Source organism: Marmota marmota, unplaced genomic scaffold (genome assembly GCF_001458135.2).
Source record: "Marmota marmota marmota unplaced genomic scaffold, marMar, whole genome shotgun sequence".
Taxonomy (NCBI): Eukaryota; Metazoa; Chordata; class Mammalia; order Rodentia; family Sciuridae; genus Marmota; species Marmota marmota.
The window spans coordinates 3,074,726-3,092,666 of record NW_025999969.1 but is presented as its reverse complement, the minus strand read 5'-3'; the positions used below and the strand labels follow the sequence as shown (position 1 = coordinate 3,092,666).

At 40.9% G+C, this 17,941-nt stretch overlaps 1 protein-coding gene and 1 non-coding gene across 2 annotated transcripts in view; one reads left to right on the top strand and one right to left on the bottom strand.

Annotated features, from left to right (window-relative positions):
• The window catches only part of Fetub (fetuin B), a 9,356-nt gene extending 3,048 nt beyond the window's left edge, over positions 1-6,308 (bottom strand). Inside the window, exons 1-5 of the mRNA XM_015499964.2 lie at positions 5,907-6,308; positions 5,469-5,579; positions 3,536-3,623; positions 1,530-1,699; positions 584-685 (exon numbers count right to left, since the gene is read on the bottom strand). Of these exons, the coding sequence (XP_015355450.1) occupies positions 584-685; positions 1,530-1,699; positions 3,536-3,623; positions 5,469-5,579; positions 5,907-6,131 (696 nt within the window). The 5' untranslated portion in view covers positions 6,132-6,308. The remainder of the gene's footprint in view (positions 1-583; positions 686-1,529; positions 1,700-3,535; positions 3,624-5,468; positions 5,580-5,906) is intronic.
• Positions 998-1,071, top strand: Trnav-cac. Its single transcript has one exon. It is a non-coding gene; the product is annotated as a tRNA-Val (tRNA).
• Positions 6,309-17,941: the final 11,633 nt, after the last annotated feature.

Below are 17,941 nucleotides of genomic sequence, written 5' to 3'. Positions count from 1 at the left end.
TTTTTTTTTTTTTTTTTTTTTTTTTTTTTTTTTTTTTTTTTTGCGGTGGGGTACCAGGAATTAAACTCTGGGCATTTTGTATTTTATTAAGAGACAGGGTCTCACTGAGTTGCTTAATACCTTGTCTTTGCTGAGGCTGGCTTTAAACTTACTATCCTCTGTCTCAGCCTCTGAGCCTTTGGGATTACAGGTGTGTGCCACCATACCTGGCTTCTTTGACTTTTTACTTGACTTAATCTTTCTTAAAGAGTGGTCCAAGGAATGGAGCACCATGGTGTATTCCAAATATAAGGAGATTTGTTCAGACAGAAGTAGGATCATCACCAGTTCATCTATATTTTATGGTCCCCATGACCATTTTTTGCAATATGGCATCATATTGAAAATGAAAATTGTACTTATAGTTGAATAAAACCCCTTATCAATGCATCTAGGCCTGCCTGATTCCTAACTAGTCAGTTGTATTTAAGGGGAATAAAAAAGGCACATGCTCTGCAACATTTTATGTAAAATTTATGTTCCAAATACTTAGAGGTGACTGTGAACACAATCTTAAATTATGAAGACATTCTGGAATACTCACCACAGAATCAGAGGACTGGAGTGTGCAGCTACTGGCCTGGGATCTGGTACAGGGTGACTCTTTGATTAGGTATTCCACAAAGTAAGAAGGGCCAAACACCCACTACAATAAGACAAGGGTTGAGATGTTAAAATTAAATCTTGCTACATAGGAAAAACACTCAGGTTTGCGGCAATACATTTACAGAAAGGATACATCTCCAGAGGCATTGCCAACACACATATCCATTGTCCCTGTAGATCCCCACAGAGATCAAAGCATGTACTATTACTTGATTATTTAGAAAACATGATCAACATAACTTTCTTTAGGATTAGAATGGGCCCTAAATACTTTCCCTTAGTAAGCTTATTTTCCTCATATAGGTTTGTCTTTTGTATTTTTGTTTTTCATATGAAAGATATCAACGTGGGCTGGGGATATAGCTCAGTTGGTAGAGTGTTTGCCTCACATGCACAAGGTCCTGGGTTCAATCCCCAGCACCACAAAAATAAATAAATGAAAAAATAAATAAATGAAAGATATCAATGTAAGCAAATACAAATGAAACTCCATTTCCCCTAATCTATAGAATTCAACCTCTACCCTAGGTCTTAACATGGAATACCTGTTGTGTTGTGAAGTAGTCCATGGTCAGTCAGATATGAGGACATAGTAGTAACTAGTGAACCTAGGTAGAACCCCACCAATGAGACTATGAATCCATTTCTCTTCTTGCCTTCTGGTTGATGAAGTAAAACCAAGTCACATGACTCATAGAAATGGCATGGTATAATACAAGCTGAAACATGATTTAATGTGTATTAAATCTACCAGGAAAGGGAATGTAGAGGGGCTCTTGGGTTCTAATCAAAAAGAGTGCCTGGATATTCTTCTTTCAGCTTAGAAATCTACAGTGACTGGTATGAGATACACTGTGTAACCAACCTGGGCATTTAAGCCTTACCTGACTTGACCCCCTGGTGACTTTGACGAGAGAATACTGCTTTGAGGTGCTCTCATTGTTGTATTTTGCAAGAGACTCTGTGGCAGCTTCTAGAACTCTGGGATCCGACAAGTCAATGGGAACTGGGCTTGGGCAGTCAGGGCACATATTGTGAACTTTTCTCCGAGAAACTATTGATGTCAATGAGAATAGATTAAAAATATCATGGATTTTCCAGCCTACAATAGTCATATATCATATAAGGTAAAGATTGAACAGATAAGATAAGGCTGGAGTGAAAAATACATTTTCTGAAAAAGAAATTAGTTGTTGGCATTGAGTTTTCTGTGGTGAGTAGTATTATTTTTATAAAGAAATCAAAGCCAAATTGTTTCCACCTCACACAAATTTATCTACTCTAGGAATTGTGCTCAAAGACAACATAGTCCACTATATTGATAAAAGATCCCCTCAACTAATTTAACATCTTCTCACCTTTGCCTCTGTACTCCAAATGCCTTTAAAAGTTTGGGCTGTCATTATTGCCATGTTGTATTTATCTTTTAGTCCTTAATACCTAGCATCATATCTTGCACATAGTGAGTGCTTACTACATGCTTATAGATTCAGTAAGGTGGAAACACACACCCTTTCGGGCTGGAAAATGAAAGTTACCCAGAAAACAAAATTGGTCAAATCACCATGTGACTAATGGTAGAACCCACAATTTCTGTTTGGGAGGCGCTGAGGATGACAATCTATTCTGAAAATCAGGTAGGGAATCTGCCTTGAAATCGTTTTTGCAGAGAAAACACATTATTTTGATTGATTGTTTTGGGGACTGAGGAAGATTATGGGGTAGTTATGTCCAAAGCTTGTCACTCCTGCTTCATCCCCACCTGTCACTTTCTGACTCTCTGAGCCCTGGTACCTGGGACTCCCATGAATGTCCTGAGGCTATTCATTAGTTGTTATTCTCTAAATTATTTTAGGTGAGTCTTGTCTTCACAACCTGGAACCTTAAGCTGTAACTAATAAAAGGTTTGTTCTGTTGCCTTGTGACTTAAAGGGACCAATTCTACTGTTATCACCTGGATCATGTTTGAAATGCAGGATCTGGGGCTCTGATCAGGCCTATGGCATTGGAATCTGTACTTTAACAAGATCCTCAAGGAGAGTCACAGGCACACAGCAGCTTGATAAGGACCCACATCCTATCTTTTCATGCTATGAGGTGCTGGCTTTCCAAGGACTTTCCCTTGTGAAAAGAGGATACAGAAGGATGCGTGTGCATATTTCAAATGTCACCAGTTCCCTTGCTATTATTTTATATGTTCAACAATGTGAGTGACTCCTTCAACTTGAAAGGAACTAGGGCGTATGTAGTAGGGAAAAAGAGAAAACTCTCTACATTCTAAAAAGAAATAGAAGACTCCAAGTCAAAGCAGAACTCGGTCTGGGCTCCCTGAGTGGTTTAGACCAAGTCTTGTAGGAATGTATAACAGGAGAGCACCCCTCCTTTCTTGAATAGCGAAGAATGTAGAAGAAACAGTATAGGCGGTGTTCCTTAAAGAATTGGTAGGAGTTCCAATGACAAAGTTCATCAAAGGCAGGCATGCTCAGTAAAGGGAGAGGAGCAATCAAGAGGCAGATATTGGAAAGTACAGTGTGTATTCAGATAATATTGTGGCATCCAGTTGAATGGAATGTCAGGAAAATAATGGCAGTAATGGCAGAGATAGCTAGAAAGGAGCCTGGGACCAGTTACAGAGAATGTGCCATTTATAAAAGACTGAAAATTTAGAATTTAATGCAGGGCATTAATATAGAACTATTGAAGGTGATTTAGGAAGATTAATTGTGGAAAAAGAAGTAGTGTAAGTTGAATTTCAGTAGGGAGGTAAGTAGTGGAAGTTTAAGCAATACAAAGCAAGGATAGAAGAAACTGTATACACTCTTGGCAGAGCCCTGTTTGAACAGTCTTTCCATCTTTTTCTAAAATTAACAAAATCATCATGATCTCTTACCTGGGCGAAGAGTACAATTATAAGCAGGTAAATAGAGAATTCTTCTTGGCTTGTTAATGTAAAACATTGCTTTACATTTGCCATAAACCTGGAATCAACAAATACATTTTATAACATGGTTGATTTAAAACCACAAGGTTTGAAAATACTCCCCAAATTAAAATTTGGAGGTTTCATTGTAAAGTAATGAGAAATTCAAAATCAAATTCTGTGATTAGGCTGGGAAAAATTGAAATTTATCATCAAACTGTTGAACCATTTCCTGGGACACAGTGAGCTATATTTCCCAACCTCCCTCAGAGTTAAGTATGGACCACTGAATTCTAACCACAAGATGTGAGCAGAGTAACTACTTTTTGATCTGGCACACTCTATTCGCTATGCTCTTTCTCTTGAAAGATGCAGCTGAGCCTGGTGACAACAGAAACCAGTAGTTGAAGATGGCAGAGCCTGAGCCACAGCACAGGAGGAACCCCTGTCTCCATATTCCTCCTGGAGTAAACCCCTCCCCCACCCTCCACCCCACCTCTGCTCAGAAACTTCTGTTTTGAACTCTACATGAATGAGAAATAAACTTCTATCATGTTAGAGCCAATATGTGTTTTTTAGTGTATGCGTTGTCATAGATAGTATCACCATAACAAATATAACCAACAACAGGGTGAACAGACTATTTACTTTAAAAAATCAGTTAGGTGCACACTGACAAATTTGATTAAATGATTAGAAAACATCTTGTTTTTAAGGCCTCTAGAATCTTCATTTCTTTATTTATATTTTTGGTCCCCTGTAAGCTGCCATCCCCCTGCAGTTACCCATGTTAACCATTAAGGATGAGTCCATCTATATCTTTCTCTGTGCAAAAACTTAATATATATGTGTGTGCGTGTGTGTGTGTGTGTGTTGGGGACCGAAAATCAAGTCAAGAGGGCGCCTGGCAGTTTGCCAGGAGGAGTGGTTTGTGAGGCAACGCCACCGAGCCATTAAGTTGGTGGAGATTCCTTATTGGCTGATTGCTGTAACTGGATGATGCTAATTGAGTCAAGCTGTGTGTAATCAGTTAGGTATATATACCGCTGTTGTTCCGTAATAAAGCAGTTCCCGCTTTAACCTTCAAGTTGCTTGTCACCTCCTGGTTATTTTGCCCAGCCGGACTGTAGTAGTGTGTGTGTGTGTGTGTGTGTGTGTGTGTATATATATATATATATATATATATATATATATATATATACACACACACACACACACACACACACACACATACACATGATATATCTTTAGAAAATATATTTTGATCAAAATTTTTACTTCTAAACACATCACTATCTTGCATTCCTATTATTTAGTTCATATCAATTATTGGAAATAATCACAGTGTGATTAAAAACCAAATCAAAACTAATGCTATTATTTTCAAATCTTTTCAATGGTCATCTTAGAAAGGATGGATTCTGAGGCCCAATAGGTCCTATGGTTACAGAAAACCCTTCCTTGGCACCCTTGAGGGTCCCCATACTGTGAGCCATCCCTTTTCCAAGCCTCAAACCTCATGCCAATGTTTACTAAAGACGAAAATAAAAGCAAAATAAAATGGAAAGCTCTCCCTCCATTGCTTCTGCTGTCTATCTTAATCTCATAGCCAGATCTTTTCCTTAGATCTTTCTCTCACAATTTAGACACTGGCTCAAAGCCTACCAGAGAGGTTTGGAGGTAGAAAACCATTTGGAGGCAATTTTTCAATTCTGGTCAGCATTATCCTAATGTGTCTTCACAGAAATGCCTCTGATTAAATTTGGTTCTGTCCCCAGTGTTAGAATAAGCACATGTGCACCTCGTCCAGGAAATTATACAGAGGGATATATTTTAAAAATGGCAGACACTGAACAGTCTTCACCCTATAGAACTTAGTTTCTTTCCGACAACCAGCACTCACTGATTCATGCAAGGGCCTCTCACTGCAGTCCTTCCATGACTTCCTGCTCTGCACATGGCAGCTGGTTTCCAGAACATCCATTGTGAGGTAGAACAGGGATCCCAGGTCATCCTGTGGGAAGGGGTGGAGAGACACACCATATCCCAGATGAAACAGAAACCCATGAAGACTAGATAAAACTGCCCCTGATTTCTGGGAGAGTCAAAGGACATGAGGTTTGTGAAGATGCCTTATAAACTTAGGTGTCAGAGAAAGCACATTGTAAGCACTTGTTCCCAATAAGAGCATCTTAGCACCCCCTGGCAGAGGAGGGCACGGCATTCTTAGCAGGGTATCCAATTTGAAAAGCACCTGCCAACTGGGGGTTCCCATCCCTCTGGCCCATCTCTGCAGTCTGTCCAAATGCCTATCTCAGAAGGGAGACTGTCTATCACTTGCCTGTCTCTGTTCCCAGACATCCTTCACTCGGTTGAGGGCCAACACATAGCCATCCTTTTGTTGTTTGTTGATATCCTGTAGAGCTAAGCCTGCGACTGACAGCACATCTGAGTCGTTGCAGCCCCGAGAGACCAGTGGTGCAGGTTTCAGAATCTCCCTGGGTGGAGACACAGCCCCACAGCAGGTGGCCAGGATACAGAGTACCAGCAGTTGGAGCAGACCCATTCTGTGGGGAACAAGGCCCAAGATGGGTCAATCTGTGAAACTGCAGGAGCAGGCTGTTCAGTGGGGCTCTTTAAGGCAGACTTGAGCCATTTTATCATTGCAATCTGAATGGCTGACCAGGATTTGAAATACTATTCCTAACTTATCACCTTGAATTCTGAACAAGCATTTCCCTGAGTCAGTATTTTGGATAGGATTTGCCAATGCCGTAACCTTCCAACCCCCAGCAATCAATCTTGTATTCATGTGTGCACATAAACAAATTTAAGTTTCTTAAACCTTTTCCCCAAAATCATAGCAAACATTTGGTCAAGGCTCTTAGGAAATCATAACTAGATTCTCCTTTGTGTTCAGGTCTCCACCTGAATCAGAATATGGGGGGAGGGGTATCACCTTTCCACATTCCTCATTGCTGGTCTCCTCCGCTGGACATTTACCTCAGGCAGCAGCACAAGATCATGGGAGCCCAAGAGACCGAGGGAATTCTGACTTTCCAGCCAATCTCCTGAGTTCACCACTCATGTTAGACCCGAAAGGCAGCCTCAGTCACCTACCACAAGCACAGGTGTGTTTCTAATTAGGAGCCTCACTTGGTTATTTTAAGCCAAAGACTGTATTTAAATGGAAAAAGGCTAATGCGATTTCAAAAGTTCTCACATAATACTCAGACTATTCTTCCTTCTATGGAGCTAATGGAAGCAAATTCATAAGGGGCTAAAATCTACTACTGAGAGAAAGATAATGATGGGCAGGTAGGCTGGAACACTGGCCAGATACTGGTTGGGACTCTTGCCTTCCTCCTTCAGCTTGTTTGGGGTCAAGGAAGGTTCTACTTATTGAGGCTGTATGAAAGACAATTTTTAAAAAAAATATTTACTTTCAAACACACACACACACCCCAGCTATAATTTATCATGGAAAAAAATAAAAGATCCATGACAAAAGGGAGCTTCTAGATTAGGTTATCTCCAAAAGCTTTCCTGGAAACCAAGCCATGAAAGGAATAGCACCCACGCCCTACCCTCCTTCTCCACCTCCCTGTCTTGCCCAAGGGTTCTGTTCAAATTGGTTTAGGAACTGTTGCCTCCATCTGTGTGCAGTCTTGGAGAGTATCCACACATAGAAAATATTAAAGGCTCTCAAAAGCTTTGGGGAGATGAAAACCATTTAACCCACATTTTCCTACACTTACTGGACTATGAGAAAGCTGTTAATAACACCTGTAATTAACCCACAAGTATATTCTGGGAATTTACATACTAGTAGGTTAGGATAGCTGTCTGTGAAGGTTTTTTGATGAGACATAGGTCAGAGTGAATGAAAATTTTGACTGGAAGTGGAGATCTTCTAAATAGATTGAAAGAAATGTCCCTCTGGTCTGAACCGAAACACACATGTAATAAGCCATGGCTGACAGAGTAAACAAAATATAAGCAAGACATTTAATACTTCTAAAGCAGCTATGTTTACTTAGATCTTTGCTTGCACATTAAACAAATATAAATACTTGTGTTGCTGGCTGTATCAATGTGATTGGTTATTGTAATAAAATTTAAATTTCATTAAAAATGTGAAAGAAGGGTCTGGGATTGTGGCTTAGTGGTAGAGCACTTGCCTAGTATCCCGACAATGCTCTCAGGAATTGAAGGTAAGACCAATCTGATTTGAAAATGGCTCCCAAAGTTCATTTCTGATGCAACAGTGTTGAGAGGTGGGACCCTCAAAAGGAGGGTCTGCCCTCACGAATGGCCTCGTGGCAGGATCACAGGAGTGGGTTTATTATGAAAGCGAGGTCAGCCTCTTCTTGTCCCCTTTCTCCTTGGCCCTCCTGCCTTACCCCATGGGACAACACGGCAAGAAGGAAGGCCCTCTCCAGCCCTGGGCACCTTGACCTTGGATTCCCAGCCTCCAGAGCTGCAAGAAACAAATCTGTTCTTTATACGTTCCCAGGAATGCTGTTATACCAACACAAAAATGGACAAAGACTAATAAAAATTGATAAGGTACAGTCCTAACTAATTTCTGGAAATAAACAAGAACTTTTTGAGGATGATTTACAGAATGCAGATCTAAGATCTCTGTTCTTTAGAGGTGGACTGTCGGCATGGCTTTTCAAATGAGAACAATATGAGGAGAATGTACACAGAAACCAGAAATGGGTATTGTTAAAAAATTCTAATCGAGAGTCCATTTGACTGGAGAGGCTCTGGCACTTTAAATTCCTACAGGAACAAATCAAAGCCCAAAGTAAACAGAAACCTAAAACTTGAAACCGAACCAACCAGAAACTACCAACTAACCTTTAGCTAGGAACTTTCCACATACTCCGGCAAAATTGTTTTCTTTGTCTTGCTTCTGCAGAAACTTTATGAAAAGTTTCCCCGTCCTGCTATTCCTGGCAAAGTGTCAGCTGTTGTGGTCCAGCGCTACCCTGAATGCTCAAATAAACTCTAAAAATTTAAAGATTTAAATTTAAAGATGCTCAGGTTTTTCTGTTTGTCAGGATAGAAAAAGACTTTGCAATTCTGGGATAAAACAGAGTTAATTTCGCAATAAGTACACAAATGTTCTTTGAACTGTTTCAGCAGGTAGGTCTGAGGCAGGAGGAAATGAAACAGCCCCATAGGTGAAGGCCACTAGTGCAACTACAGTGAAAGGCAAGACACAAACAAACAGATTAAAAGGGACCGAATGCTGACCCAATGGTCAGGTGGACTTCAACACAGATCAGTCTGATTTGTGGGAGCTGATCTTAGTGGCAAAACCTTTCGGAAGCTCAGTTCCTCCTCTGTGAAGTCAGGTTAAAGCAGTTTCTTAGAGCCCCTTCAGTGCCAACATGAAGATGGCACATAACTTCATCCTGTCCCGAGAAGATGCCACTCCTCAGGTCCATCAAGATGGACCTGTTCACCACATCCCAGGGATCTGGGTTGCAAAGTAGTATCAACAACCTGAGCCCAGTCCCTTCTAGTGTGCAGAGTATGGGAGTCATGGGACACAACAGGATGAAGAGCCTAGTCTTTGGAGACAGCAAGTCCTGGGTTTAATTTCTACCACCACCACTGTGTGGTAAAGGGTCTGAGACACCACAGGCATGCCATCTGATTTAGTTTCCTTTTCTGAAAAACAATGATGCTCTCAGAGTATGCACAAATGTGTAGAAAGAGGACAACATATTTCCTCTTTCCCTAGAAGCCCTGGCCATGTACACATATATTTGGTTCCTACCACATGTGGGGACACTTTAGTATCAGCATAGAATTGTAGTTTCAGCAGAGGAGTGAGGAGTGAGGCTTTGAAGACAGATCAGCCTGGGTTTGACGTTTGATTGTGGTTTAGGGTAACTGTTGAATCCAGCACCATCCAGTAGAAATACAACATAAATCACGTTAATTCTATCATTTCTAGTAGCTGCATTAAAAAGTGGAAAGAGGGGCTGGAGTTGTGGCTCAGTGGTAGAGAGAGTACTTGCCTAGCATATGTGAGGCACTGGGTTCAATCCTCAGCACCACATAAAAATAAATAAATAAAGGTATTGTGTCCATCTACAACTTAAAAAAAAATTAAAGTTGAAAGAAATAAAGCTAATTTTAATAATATTTTGTTTAACCCAATCTGTCCAAAATACTATTTCATATGTGTAATTAATATACAAAAATTATGAGACAGTTTACATTCTTTGTTTTGCACCACAACATGCTTCTGTGTAGACTAGCCATATTGAAGGTGTTCAAGAATCAGATATAGCCACTTTCTTAGACAGCCCAGGACTAGCCCATGGAGCCTCAGATTCCTCTGGTGTAAAAGGGAAGGCAGCAGGGGTATCCATCTCCAAGGTGTGATAAGGACTGATCACAGGAGTTGTAATGTGTTTAGCAAGAGCCTGGAGCATATGACACCCAGGAACAATGATCACTGTCAGTACCTCTGAAACCTCACCTTATCCCACCCAGCACGGATTCCCATGTGACTGTGCCAGTGGCCTTTTCCCAATCCAGCAAAAGGGAAGTAGTCACACCTGAATGGATTTATCACCAGGTGAGAGTCAGGTTAGAAGAAACAGGCAATTGTCCTCGAGTGAAGAGGAGGCTCTAGAGGGCATCCTGCCCACCTGCCTTCTGACACTGGAGTGATTCAGGGCAGCGATTTAGGATTGGTTGACTTTAGAAAAGGGAGAAGTCAGATAGTTGAGGTTTTGCTTGGGGCAGAGCTGGGAGATTAGATCTGGTAGGAGATTAGATCTTGGGGAAGTTACAGGCACCTAAGAGGGCAGGATGTATACTCAAGCAAATTATTCAGCAACCACAGCACTAAAATAAGGCTAGTGTTTTCCTGGCTAAAAATATCCCTGTAATGAGTCTGTTTATCTTTCTCTGTGTCCTTTCCCCTCTTTATCTTTTCTCCTTCCACAAACACAGAATGAACAACAGCTGAGGCCCAGCATGATACATAACACTGAGAAGTTCTCAGTATATGCCCAGCCCTGAACTAAATATTTTGTGTCCCTTCTCTCATTTAAGCCCACGATCAACCAGGGCTATAGAGACCACTCTTATTCTCACTAAATGAGAAAATGGAGGAACCTCTGTTACATTACTTGCCCAAGGTCTCAGAGCCAAGGTTTTCATTTGAGGTCTATGTCTTCAGAGAGGCAGGCACAGTTCTTGCCCTTAAGAAATGGATACGAGGAAAGCAACAGAGGCAAAACTCATTCCTCTGAGGCAGTCAAGACTGGTTTCCTGGATGAGGTCACATTCAATCTGGGGCTTGAAGAATAAATAGGAATACGCTAGGATGGGCAAGACAGGGAGGAGAGGAGGAGGATGGTAAGAGAAAGAAATGTCCTCAGCACCTAAGAGGACATTTGCTTCCTGTGTCTTCCCGTGTTCCCCAACCCTCCCAGCTGACCCTTCTATAAACTGGATGTTTATTGCTCCCAACCCACCCAGTAGCCTCAGGTCACCTTCAAATAGTCTGTCGCCCACTACTTCCCTAAGTACCCTATGTTTAGAACTTCCCTCTCTCCTACTTTGATCAATTATATTTAGGCAATGAAAAATTTCAGAATATCTAGAGCACATTTTTCAGTATCAGATATATTCTTTAGGCAAATCTGCCTTATAGCATCAAAAGTGTGATTTCCTGCAAGAATCTCTATTTCCTGCACAGATTCCGGGTGCGACCAATTGGGTTCAATTCCAGCTCAGCACTCAACAGCCATACCAAGGATGAGTTTCCCACCTTATCTGAGGCCACAGTTCTTCCACAGGATGTGAGGATCAGGTAAAGCCCTTCTGGCACACCGTTTATCCTCATTAACTCATCAAAGAGACTCTAAAAGATAAGAAAGACAGGGAGGATCTCCAATCCACATCCCATACTCACAGTTTTGTTGGTTGATGACAAGACATGTTAAGAATTCTTAGTCAAAGTCCTCTCTGGGTAGTGGTACCCGAGAGGCAGGGCCTCAGCCTTGAAGGTCTTGCAGTTGGGCTTTCCTAAGGACCCAGAGTTACTCAGGCCTGCAGTCTGACTCTCTGCACAAGTAACTGAAGTAAAAACCTGAAGGTTGTTTGTTAATTTCCACTAGAGAGGGATGCCCCTCCTAGCATTTCCTCAGTAGGCTGGACAACACTGACAAGTTCTTTTTCTCTGGTCATCCTTTAATATTCTGCAAACTGCACCGTCACTTCTGAACTCCTGGGAACAATACAGTGCTTACTGAATTCCAGATCCAGGTGCACATCCTGAATCCTGAATTGGAGGCGGGGTCCCAGGTACAAAGGCTAAACTTCAATTAGGTTCAGTGTCTTCCTGAGGAGCCACCCAGCACTTTGTTCAGACCTGGAATTTCCCAATTTACTTCACCAGCACCTTTACAAGCCAACTCATTTCCAGAAATGCTGGTGCTGGTTCTGGTCAATCAGCTGTCCACACACTAACCAAAGATGGCACTGACTGCCTATGACAGCATGCCAGGCACTGTGCTACCTGCCAGGTGCTTACACCTCCCCCCCCCACCCCCAGGTGAGGCTTTGTTGGAGGTATCTTGATTCCATTTGACAGTTGTTAGAAAGTGTCCTTTCTAATACCCCACATATATCAATATCTGCCAAGTGAATAGAACCAGGATCTGACCACAACACATGTTCTCACGGAGGGCCTCACTCAGGTCTGATGCACTTTCTCTCAGTGGAAGCTCAGCTTTGATTCAGCTGAGCTGGAATATTGGGAGCTAAGAAGATTCAGATGAAGAAATGAAAGCATATGGTTGTAGGTAAAATTGAAGGGATGAAGGGAAAGGTATGTGCAATGGAGATCCCACCAAATCCCATTGCAGGGAGGGATATCTAGCAAGATTGAAAATAAAATTCTGAATATAATAAAAGACAAAATAAATTACTCCAAATTACCAGTACTATTCCAATGCTATTTTATGCATAGTTTTGACTTTTGAAATCATGATATTGTTTTACATTTTTGGAACAATAAAATTCACTCAACAAAGCTGAGAGGAGAGGATACTAAAATTAAATACAAACAGAAACAAATGAGCCTCTTCCAAATGAATACTAAACACAGTGAAAGGGGAAAACAACCCCTTTGCACATAGTTCTTTGACTTATATCATCAGTTAAAAAGGGGGGATGCAAAAAAAATCTTGTTTTTCCATAGCAGATTGGATATAGCATTTCTTACAACTACAATATTGAGACAATTATATCACTGCTCAGGAACCCGGATACTCATTGTGAGAGAGGGTGAGAATGAGGGAAGACAGAGAAACTCTAGGTTCTTGGATTGGTACTAAAGGTGGAAGAATGAATTCATAATTTGACATAAAGCCATATGAAATTAGTATTCTTTTCAACTGTGTCTATTGAGAAAGTTTATAATCAATGAGCCCACCTGTTGCCCAGAACTTGGTTTCTAAATCCTAAGCACTTGAGGATTTCTTGAAGAAATGGCTGATTTCAGAGAAACAGAGAGTACAAGTGGACCGTGTACAGAAAGTAAGGAAATATTCAACGAATAAGGTCATGTAAAAATAAACCATTTGAAGGAAATCCATTTCTAAATTGTGGACAATCTAAGCATCCAAATACAATGATAGTAGTGAATTATAATCCACTCAACAAAATAATGACCAATGGGTCTGTACTGATACTGCTTAAGGATGAAGGAAACTTTTTGCTTACAATGAAATGCCATTTGCTAAATACAGAAGAAATGATGGATTAGAAAGTCACCATTTTGCAACCATCATTGTAGTAAGTAATCCAGACAGGACTCTTCAATGTATGTTAAAACTATTGAGTGAAATTTGATATGGAATAGGTTATCTGCATAGTTTCCAAGTATCTCCTCACAGACTACTTATTGATTATAAAGAGAGAAATTATATGTATATATAATTATATGCAATTATAGTTATATATTAAAGAAACCTGGAAAACACACCTTGACTAAATGATCAAAACTAATGTTATTGGGACAAACAGATATCAAGTGCTTGCTGATGTGATGTCCTGAGAAGGACATGTTCTCATTTCTGTGGTATGTGGAGGGGGAAGTGGTGGTGTTTGAAGGACATTCTACAAAACAACCAGTATTGACTTAGGGGTGTAAGGGTCTGGCGAAGCGTCGGAGAAAGAGACCACCAAGTGACCACTCATGCAATTGGCAGAAGGGGATTTATTGAGGATCCGATTTCAGCGCGCTGAGGCTCCAGGCTCACTCAGGAAGGGAAAGCAGCCCAGAGCCCATTTTGTAGGACCAGCTGTCCAGGGGTGAGGCCAAGATCCTCTGGGCCTCGGGCCAGTCCTCACAGTAGCCATGCTTTGGGTCTCTGCACTGCCACCTGTTCTGCTTTTCATAAATGTAGATCATGGACACCACATAGTCCATCGTAAACCTGGTATTTCATTAAATTCCTAGAACTTGGAGATTATAACCATCACGGATTCTTTCTTTCTTTTTTTTTTAGTTGTATATGGACACAATATCTTTATTTATTTTTATGTGGTGCTGAAGATCGAACCCAGTGCCTCACACGTGCTAAGCAAGCACTCTTCCACTGAGCCACAATCCCAGCCCAACGGATTCTTTAAAAGAACAAGGGTGCAGGGGCTGGAGTTGTAGCTCAGTGGTAGAGCACTTTCCTAGCACGTGTGAGGCATTGGATTGGATCCTCAGCACATATAAAATAAATAAATAAAATAAAGGCATTGTGTCCATCTACAACTGAGAAAGATATTTAAAAAAAAAAAAAGAACAAGGATGGAGGTGAGAAGAGAGAGATGGTGAAATTCTATGCAGGAAGATGCTCAAAGGTTGAGAAATTGTCCCCCAAACTTTTCTGAGAACTAGTTTGCTCATCCTGAAAATAAGAATAAGAAAATCTCCCTCCAGAGGTTGGTGATACTGGAAAATTTGAGGCACTAGGCATTTTCTCCCTGTCCCCCTTCCTGCCTATATGTAGTGTGATATATATCACAGAATTGCAGGGTTAGAGGTTGAAGGGGCCTTGAAGAGTTAGTGGGCCAAACACCACTTCCTTGAAATTATGTAGTCAAAGTCTTGAAAAATTACATAAACTGCCTGAGACCACACATCCACCCAGGAATTGAACCCAAGACTCCTCAACTACTGTGTTCTTAGTGAGAGTGTGGTGTTTGTTCTTTTCACTGTGGATCATGGAACTAATGGATAAATACATAATTATCCATTAATGGCAGGGTGAATCAATATCCTCCCAAGCAGCTTTGATCTGCAGCCAGTTCACACTGAGTTCCTGGCCTCTAGTGGGTTTACATCAGAGGACAATGACCTCAGGAACTGGTTTGTTTTCTGCCTTCTTAGGAGTGACACTGGCCTAAGAGGGGGGCAGTCCTGGGGGGGGGCTCTGCTGTGTGCTGTCATGGACAAGGTAGAGCTTAGAGTTGGGCACATCTGTTGGATGGCATCTGTCACCCTGCTGTGTGACTTCAGGTATAGGTATAATTTATTTTCTCTGGCACTCAGTTTCCTCATCAATAAAAACATAGACAAAATTCATATTTACAGGATTAAATGAGATCATGCATGTGATACATGCCTAGCCAATAGTAAATCTTAATAATTGGTGATTTTTCTTTTGGTCCAGAGATATTTATGCCTGTGAATAAAAAGTTTGAATTACTTACAGTGGGTTCTGCAAGCCCTCCTGTGAGTGGAGGGCTTGCAGAGAACCCACTGTAAGTAATTCAAACTTTTTTTTTCTCATTAAAAGAAGGCTACTAAAGTGATTTAAGTGTATTATAGAAAAATACAAAAGAAAGCAAATAAGAAGATAAAATTATCCTATTATACTGTTAATAGTTGATAGATATCCTTTATGAATATATCACACACATTTCTATATATAAAAGTAATAAAGTACTATACATACTATATTGTAGCTTGCTTTTGAAATCCAACAAAATTATGGACAGCTAACATATAAATAAACCCATTTCTACAACTTAATTTTTAATTACTACACAGTAGTCCACTGACAGCCAATTGTTCAAACCAATTGTCTTTGTGACTTGTTTAGATTGCTTCCAATTTTCTGCTTTTAAAAACAATGCTGCAATTATCCTTGTAGGTAAATCTTTGTTTGATTATCATTGTTTGATTAGTATAAATGCCTCAAAATGGAATTATTGGTCAAAGGAAATTTCTAATGTTAAAACTTCTGATATGATTTGCCACATTTTTCTCCAGAAATATTATAACAATAGAAATCACACTAGCAGGGTGTGAACCACCAGGACATGTTCTGCATCTGAATGTCCAAAACACAGTAAACAGAAACCTTTCTCTTAAAGAGGCAGGGAAAGGCTGTGAAGTTTGAGTTTGTGGGATCCTCCGTAGGTCTGGATTTTGGTAGGTAAAAGGAAGTTCCTCCTAAGTTCTTCTCCAGTGAATGAGGTTTCTCATCCGTGTCAGGCACTATGCTAGATGCGAGAATAGAGAAATAAGAAGCATATCCTGTGCCCTTGGAAGCAGAAGATTGCATTAAAATTTCGAGTCAACCACAAATGTAAACCTAAGGGTTAGGTCTGTCCTAAACCAGACCTGGGAAAATAAAGGGGCCAAAGGAATGAGCAAGGATTTCGTGGAGGCCGTGGCCTCTAAGACAGGCTTCCAAGAGCAACTAGGAGTTACTCTCATGAAGAACCAGAGAAGAGGAGAGTGATCACACATTCAATGCCTGGAAGTGGGAGCAAGCAGATTCAGGATAACTATACCCAGGAGCCTAGGAGTCTATAACCCAGAATCCAAACCCAGAACTGTGCTTAAAAGAAAGAAAGAAAGGAAGGAAGGAAAGGGGGGGAGGGGAAGGAAGGAAGGAAGGAAGGAAGGACGGTTTGATAATGAGTGCCTATATTTCAACAGATTCCATTGTAACAACTGAAGAATCATTTGCTCCAGTGGCTTAGAGAGGATCACAGACACCACAGAGATGCAAATGATCAGTCAGTGACAACAGAGAGGTCAGGCTATCTTATGAGAACAGGGCAGTGCTTTTAGTATAAATGAAACTTCTCCGTGGTGTTGGGTATACCTGGTTTGTAATGAATAATTCGTGATAATTATCAGCCCTTTCTATGTTTTAACAGGTAACAATATAATTTTTCAAGTGTTCTTTTTAAGTTAGGATATCAAAACTTTGAGCAGAGTGTGGTGTAATACTTGTAATCCCAGTGACTTGAGAGGCTGAGACAGGAAGATTGCAAATCTGAGGCCAGCCTCAGCCATTTAGCAACATCCTCAGCAACTTGGGGAGACCCTGTCTCAAAATAAAAAATTAAACAAATTAGGGGTATGTGGTTCAATAGTAAAGGATCCCTGGGGTTCAACCTCAGTATCCTCCACCCTGCAAAACCAAAACTTTAGAAATATTCATTTTGAATGAACCAGGCCCCAAATTTCATGAGTAAATGTTTTTCTACACTAGTTTTATGACTTGAGATTGTGTGTATATTTGGTGTGTGTGGGGGGAGGGGTGGAGAGAAAGAGATGAGAAGAGGGAGGGTGAAGGAATGACAAGATACAGAGCCAGGGTGGTAGGCAGCAGGAATCTGAGGGTCTTCTGTGAACAAATGAATTGCATTACCTCCTAAATGTCTTGGTGAGTCACTAAGGTTTTTGAGGACTTGGTCTCCAGAAAGATAATTCCACTCAGCAGAGACAAAAGGCTCCAGCTTCTCATCACCAAGGTCAGAAGTAACCAGAGCAGACATGGTGTCGTCCATCCTTTGGCTTTCCAGCTCATGCTGTGGCTTCCCACCTGCTGTCAATTCCCCTACTTCATATCCATCTTCTCTTCCTGAATGTCTGCCTCATGGAGTTTGGGCTGCATCATTGGATATGGAGACAGCTTTACAGGAACTGTTTATCTAGCACCCACAATTGCATAAGCCAATTCCTTTTAATATCTCCCACTGGTTCTGCTAAATCTGACTGAATCTTGACTGATACAGTTGTGAATGGAGGAGACCTGCTGAAGTGACGGTGGGAATAAAGAGGAAGGAATGGATCTGAGACACATTGAGGATGAAGGAAATCAAGAGCTGGTGAACAATCCAAATGAGGGCAGGGTGGGGATTGTGGCTTAGTGGTGGAGCTCTTGCCTAGCATGCATGGGCTACTGGGTTTGATCCCTGGCACTATATAGGAATAAACAAATAAAATAAAGGTACTTTGTCCATCTATAATTAAATGTATATATGTGTGTATTTAAAAAAAAATGGCGGCAAAGAGGAGAGCAGGGTGGGAAATGA